This window comes from Prenolepis imparis, unplaced genomic scaffold (genome assembly GCF_030444845.1).
Source record: "Prenolepis imparis isolate NDT839.2.m4 unplaced genomic scaffold, iyPreImpa1.0 SCAF_13, whole genome shotgun sequence".
NCBI classification, from domain to species: domain Eukaryota; kingdom Metazoa; phylum Arthropoda; class Insecta; order Hymenoptera; family Formicidae; genus Prenolepis; species Prenolepis imparis.
The window spans coordinates 2,335,832-2,343,144 of record NW_028141171.1 but is presented as its reverse complement, the minus strand read 5'-3'; the positions used below and the strand labels follow the sequence as shown (position 1 = coordinate 2,343,144).

The 7,313-nt window shown below is 34.5% G+C and overlaps 1 protein-coding gene across 1 annotated transcript; it reads left to right on the top strand.

Moving 5' to 3' along the window:
• The first annotated feature begins 5,100 nt into the window (after nt 1-5,100).
• LOC145944316 (uncharacterized) lies at nt 5,101-5,561 on the top strand. The gene is made up of 2 exons (XM_083052582.1): nt 5,101-5,255; nt 5,345-5,561. Exons 1-2 carry the CDS (start codon nt 5,101-5,103, stop codon nt 5,559-5,561), a joined length of 372 nt encoding a protein of 123 aa, XP_082908708.1.
• Nucleotides 5,562-7,313: the final 1,752 nt, after the last annotated feature.

The following is a 7,313-nucleotide window of genomic DNA, read 5'->3' as shown; positions in this document are numbered from 1 at the left end:
ACGGTCAATTTTATTTTTTATTTTGCAGCGCGAGGCTAATCTAACAAACGTTTTAATTAATCTAACAATCACCTACAAACGACTTACAAACGTTTAAAAAAAAAAACCTCAAAAAGTCAAAATTGGGGGGCCAAGTTCACGGAGCTAGAAAAAGATCGACAATCACACTATTCTTGCTCTTCTATCGTGCAGCTGGTACAGACGGCGTCATCAATGGCCGTGTTCAGCAGACTCAACTGCTAAGTAGCAATCGAACGTGATTGGTTCCTACTTTAAGATCCAGCCAATTACCGTCGAATGACATCGAAAATTGCTCAACTATTGAGCTGCTGAACGCAGCCAATGTTTTCCTACCAGAACACCTCTAATGAAAATGGCCGCATTCAGCAGAAAAAGCAGCTTTGCAACTGTTGTAAAATTCGTGAATCTGATTGGTGTATTCTCTTTATCTCAGCTGAATCTAAGAGAATACACCAATCAAATTCACGAATTTTATAACAGTGCAAAGCTGCTTTTTCTGCTGAACACGGCCATTGTTTGAAAAGTTTTCCGATTGGAATAATTTCATTTTTCCCTAAATGTCCTATTATTACCAGAGAGAAACCTGAGAGCGGCCACCGCGGTTCGGTGGACGCGTGTACTGATGCGCCCCCTGAGCAGTGTTGCCACCGGTCTAAAAGATCTTATCCCTACTAATCTAATAAAAAGTCCCTACTTTTCCCTACGCTTTATTTTTTTATAATTTAATTTAATTTTTATAGTTCTTACTTTTATTTATTTACTTTTTTACATAGTATAGTAATATATCTGTGATAATGATTTTCTGTATAATATAATTTCAACGTAATATAATATATTATAATTATTATATTATAATATTCTTGTTTGTAGAGCCTCACATGCATTAAAATTATATAATCTGATTTATATGAATCAGTAGTAAGGATTGCTTTTGGTTAAATAAAAACAGAAATTTTTGAGAAATAAACATTTATTCTTATATTTAAACATCCGTATTGATAATGACAGATAAAATAATAAAATAAAATATACATTTTATTTATTAAACAAAATAAAAATAGTTTGAATTATTTTATTCATCAAGAATAAATAATAATTTGCAACTAAATAGATTTTTAAAAATTTATTCATCATCGTGTCACATTTGCGTTCTTGTTTACGACAATAACGGCTGTAAACTGCGCACGCCACACGTGCGTATGGGCTTCTGCTTCTTCACACAGGACGCGTCGACGCGTGGTGAGAAGGCGACGCGATAGCCAATAGATCAATATGTCAATACAAAAAAGTCCCTACATTTTGATCAATTTTCATTTATCTGTCCCTACGCTATTTTACTTATAAAAATCCCTACAAATAGGGAAAAATCCCTACAAGTGGCAACACTGCCCCTGAGAAAGTGAACGTGAACAGCTCCGTAAAGTTAGCCGAACCACTTTGACTTTTCTAAAATTAAAATTATCTAATCGTTTGGTGGTCGTATGGTGATGATTGGTAGTCTAATTAAAACATTTGGTAGTTGATTGTTTTTTTTTAATTAAATAATTAAAATTTTGATGTAAAGTTAGCCGAACTTTTTTTTTTTACTCTAATCGAGTTCAATCAGGGCTTATTCGATGCAAAATCGTTAGGTGGTCACGAATGCATTCTTTACAACGTTTGGTGGTCCATAGTTCCTCCAATAAATGAAAAAAATCATGTGCAGTTAAGTAGCGCGGGAATGGCTGTAAAATTAGCCGTACCAAATATATTTTATTATTAATGAACCAATTTTGTTCAAATTGGTCTTAAATGAGAGAAAATCGTTTGGTGGTGATTGGTAATCTAATTGAGAAGCCTTCATTTGCGCACAGTACAATTGCACACGTTGCAATTGCACACCGTGCTATCAGACACATAAAGTTGCGCACAGTTCTTTTGCGCACCGTTCGTTTGCACACCGTGCAATTGGACACGAAAATGCGCGACACATGCTCTATTCACACACACACACACACACACACACACACACACACACACACACACACACACACACACACACACACACGCACGCACGCACGCACGCACGCACGGGGGGTGCAAGGGGGGCCTTCGGCCCCCCCTCCCGCACCCAACCCGCCGGTAGGGGTGCCTACCAGCACGGTGCGCAAAAGAACAGTGGGCAAAAGAACGTTCTTTTGCGCACCGTGCTGGTAGGCACCCCTACGTATGTGTGTGTGTGTGTGTGTGTGTGTGTGTGTGAATAGAGCATGTGTCGCGCATTTTCGTGTCCAATTGCACGGTGTGCAAACGAACGGTGCGTAAAAGAACTGTGCGCAACTTTATGTGTCTAATAGCACGGTGTGCAATTGCAACGTGTGCAATTGTACTGTGCGCAAATGAAGGCTTCTCAATTAGATTACCAATCACCACCAAACGATTTTCTCTCATTTAAGACTAATTTGAACAAAATTGGTTTATAAATAATATATTGGTACGGCAAATTTTACACCCATTCCTGTTACTTAACCGCAAATGATTTTTTTCATTTATTGGAGGAACTATGGACCACCAAACGTTGTAAAGAATGCATTCGTGACCACCTAACGATTCTGCATCGAATAAGCCCTGATTGAACTCGATTAGAATAAAAAAAAAAAGTTCGGCTAACTTTACATCAAAATTTTAATTATTTAATTAAAAAAAAAACAATCAACTACCAAATGTTTTAATTAGACTACCAATCATCACCATACGACCACCAAACGATTAGATAATTTTAATTTTAGAAAAGTCAAAGTGGTTCGGCTAACTTTACGGAGCTGACGTGAACTACGTCGTTACGCTCGGTCAGAGAGAAGCCTCGGTAAAACACGTAGAAATGGTTCGAATCCGTGATATGGTTCATATCCGAACTACTCGGATAAGAACCGAGTTGAGAACCAAACAGATGAGTCAGACAAGAACCAACAATCCATCGCTCTGGCTTTGTCTCACCAACGATGAGCGTCTCGTGGATTCGTGCGGCGGCAGGCATGAGATTTCGCCTTTTGCGCGTAGCGTTCCACGTAATTCGAGAAGGACAAAATTTTATGACGTTAAACTTTGGGCAATATATAAAAAATTAAATATATTAAATATAAGGTGTAAAATCAGATTATAAGTTCAATAAAAATTATATCCAGTTTCCTGAGTAAATTAAAAAAATTGTTTTTTGAAAGCGCAAATTAAAAAAATTGTTGAATTAAATTTGTTTTACATGAATAAATATTCTAATTTGCATAAATAATAAAAAAAATGTGCGAGTGACGGGAATTAAACCCGACTCGTAGTACGTACACTTAAGTCCGTGGTTATCACGTTACTGATTGTGAGTCGGGTTCGATTCCCGTTACTCGCACTTTTTTTTATTATTTATGCAAATTAGAATATTTATTCATGTAAAACAAAATTAATTCAACAATTTTTTTTAATATACACTTTCAAAAAACAATTTTTTTAATGTACTCAGGAAACTGGATATAATTTTTATTTAACTTATAATCTGATTTTACACCTTATATTTAATATATTTAATTTTTTATATATTGCCCAAAGTTTAACGTCAAAATTTTGTCCTTTTCGAATTACGTGGAACGCTACGCGCGAAAGGCGAAATCTCGTGCCTGCCGCCGCACGAGTCCACGAGACGCTCATCGTTGGTGAGACAAAGCCAGAGCGATGGATTGTTGGTCCTTGTCTGACTCATCGGTTTGGTTCTCAACTCGGTTCTTATCCGAGTAGTTCGGATATGAACCATATCACGGATTCGAACCATATCAGGGATTCGAATTTCTACGTTTTTTATCGAGCGTAACGACGTAGTTCACGTCCACTTTCTCAGGAGGCGCATCAGTACACGCGTCCACCGAATCGCGGTGGCCGCTCTCAGGTTTCTCTCTGTTATGACTATTATTACCTATAGACATTTGAATTGTATCCGAAGCGAATGATATAGTAAATGGAAAAAAGATTCCGATCGGAATGAGGTTAAAGAAACCATTGAATGCTGTCGAAAGTAACCAAAGCGGCTACTACAGTAAAGGTTATATTGATTATATTTATTATAGCTGTAATCATTAATATTCAAATCTTGCTTAATTTGATTTTAATAAAATCTTGACACAATAGTATATAAGTACAGAAGATTTTTAATATTTTTTAAAACATAATTATACGCATATCACATATTATATATTCTATATAGTTTTTATTAAATAGAGGAAAGTATATGCTAAATCGTACCCCCTAAGATAAATATTAAAATTGCAATAAAACTATCAAAAAAATGACAAAATTTTTTATTTGAAACTATAAGTCTTTGTCAACAATATCCCACACAGAACATGACATCCATTGGACGTCCATATAATCTCCATAGCTCCATATGACATCTATCTCCATGGTGGATGTCGAATAGATCTCTAATAGAAATCCATATTATCTCCACAGTAAATAAATCCATCATAGATGTCCATTAGACATTTATGGTGGATGTATGATAGATATTCTATTTTTAATTTATATACAATTCAAATTTTTATTAAAATGTTTATTAAATTCTAAAATATAATTAAGAAAATGTTATTACTAAGCTAAAGAGTTTTCTTTATGCCAAAACTTATACAATAGCATTAAGAAGTCGTTAGTTCTTTTATTTACCGCTATGCGCCGCGCGATGCGCTATCTATCTCGTATTTAAGTTTTAGTCATGAGAATTATATATAGCTTGCAGAAAGCGGCTATTAAGATTGAAAATGTCATAAATATTTTTTATTAAGTTTAATTTTTCTGATACAATTCCAATACAGGGAATTATAATGTTAAAGTCTAATTGTAAACAATATTTTGGTAGATAGAATATAATTTCATCAATTTATAAATAAAAAGTTTAGTTTTTAATTTTTGTTGAAAAAAGCATCCATAATGAATTTAAATAACTTTTAATTAATATTCATTGATGAGACAAATGAGATCCGCCGACGCATCCAACAAGCACGATCAGCCATGACAAAACTAACCAAAATATGGCGCGACAAGAATATTACCAAAACCACCAAGATGTCACTGGTTCAGTCGCTGGTCTTTTCCGTGTTCCTATATGCCTCTGAAACTTGGACTGTCAAACGGGCTGACCGTCGTCGCATAGACGCTTTCGAGATGTGGACTTGGAGAAGGATGCTGAGAATTCCCTGGATACGGCCCATCAAACTAACGTTTCCATATTGAATAAACTTGAAAATCCGAAACGCCTCTCTTCCATCGTTTTGAAGCGCATCTTGACGTTCTTTGGACACGTCCATAGGAATAATAATATGGAGAAACTCATCATCCAAGGTCATCCCCCGAGTGGGCGGACACGTGGCCGTTCCCCTATGCGTTGGATAGATACGACAAAGCAATTGCTAGATCTTAACGTCACAAGAGCTACCGAATTAACGAACAATCGAGAAAGATGGCGAAACACAGTCAGGAGAGTAATAGATGGTCTCCACGTCGATAGTCCTCCAGCCCCTGCTTGAAATACTTTGAGTTCACAACATGTCTGTCAAGACATTGTGACTATGATGATAAATAAAAAGTTTAGTTTTTAATTTTTGTTGAAAAAAGCATCCATAATGAATTTAAATAACTTTTAATTAATATTCATTATTCGTCGTCAAAGCTTGATGAAATATCCATGATTACTCTATATGACGTCCATATGACATCTATGAATACATCTAATGGATGTCGAATGACCATCGCAAATGCGGAACTGTGGATGTCTAGTAGAGATCCATAAGATGTTACGTGGATGTCTAATGGAGGTTTTGAATCTCCATGGTGGACGTCTACTGGACATCCATTAGAGGTTTTTGTTCTGTGTGGGATACATTAACACAAATTTATCATTGTTTCATATTGTAAATAAAAAATTAAATAAAAGTGGTATTTGATACGATTTACAATACCGGTTTTACTAAATTGTACCCATGAGTTTTTAAATTGTACCTCTATAACAATAAAATAAAAAAATTGTAACAAAAATAAAGTTTTATTTTCTACAAAAATTCTCAGTCTGCAACAAAACATATCTATAAGAATGTCATATTTATAATCATAAATTATCTTCAAAAATTTAATAAAAATACTTTTTGTATCACACAAAATTATAAATATAAGTATTATCTCAATATATATATTATAAAATTTAATAATATTTTCTTCGGTTGTCTATCTAAATATAAAGAAAAACTAGCTATATCTAAGTAAAAAAATTAATTTATTAAATCGTATCCGTATGATATAGGAAAAAGTTAGTAGTACGTTTTACCGAACTTCCATTGCTTTGTCAAAGTGAATAAAAAAATAATCTTAAAACATTTTGGACCGATTTTTCAACGCTTCCACATACAGAATTAAATAAGATGAAAAAATACTTTAATAATAAGTTTAATTGCTTATCTTTCTCAATGTAATAGCTTAAGCACGGAGAGTGCCGAATATTATGTTTGGTAATTGTTGGATTGATCGTTCAAGTCTCGTTCTACGACCAGAAATATCAACTCTTGATCTTAGTTCAACTGATTTATTTTCATGCAGTTATCTTGAAGACATTATGCATCGCGATTCATCACGCCACTTGATATGAAAACTTGTGTTAAAAATACTTGCAGAAACATTCCGCAGCATTTTATTAACGATAATAAAGATATATAAACAACGTTTTCTGTTATGTATTCAGTAGAATAGTGGTAACTTTGAACAATATTTATAACTTTAACGTGACAAAATTAAAGAGAGCTGTGAGAGCGGGCACTTACAAAAACTTTCATAACTCAATATAATTTTTAAAAATTATACAAGAAAAATGTCATTAATTGTAATATTTCAAAACTATTAAAAATTGAGTTTTTACCACATGTATTTTAGACCCAGAGATGTGCAAAATGAGCAGCAAAATCTAAACCCATTTGAAAAAGAAATATTAGAGTCCCTATAATCAGAGTCTGATTAACTGCAAATTTTGGCAAAATTCTGCGAGAGAGAAAGGGGGGGGAGAGAGAGAGAGAGAGAGAGAGAGAGAGAGAGAGAGAGAGAGAGAGAGAGAGAGAGAGAGAGAGAGAGAGAGAGAGAGAGAGAGATATACGTCATTTTACTCTAACCCAGGGTTGGGAAGTAACGCGTTACTTGTTACGCCGTTACCGTTACAGTTACTTTTTTGGGTAACTGTGTAACGGTAACGGCGTTACAAAATTTATTTGTAACAAAAAAAGTAACTTCGTTACATT

Coding starts and splice junctions, on each gene's coding strand:
- LOC145944316 (XM_083052582.1), top strand. CDS start 5,101: ATGTCACTGGTTCAGTCGCTGGTCTTTTCCGTGTTCCTATATGCCTCT. Junction 5,256..5,344: donor ATACGGCCCATCAAACTAAC/GTTTCCATATTG, acceptor ACACGTCCATAG/GAATAATAATATGGAGAAAC.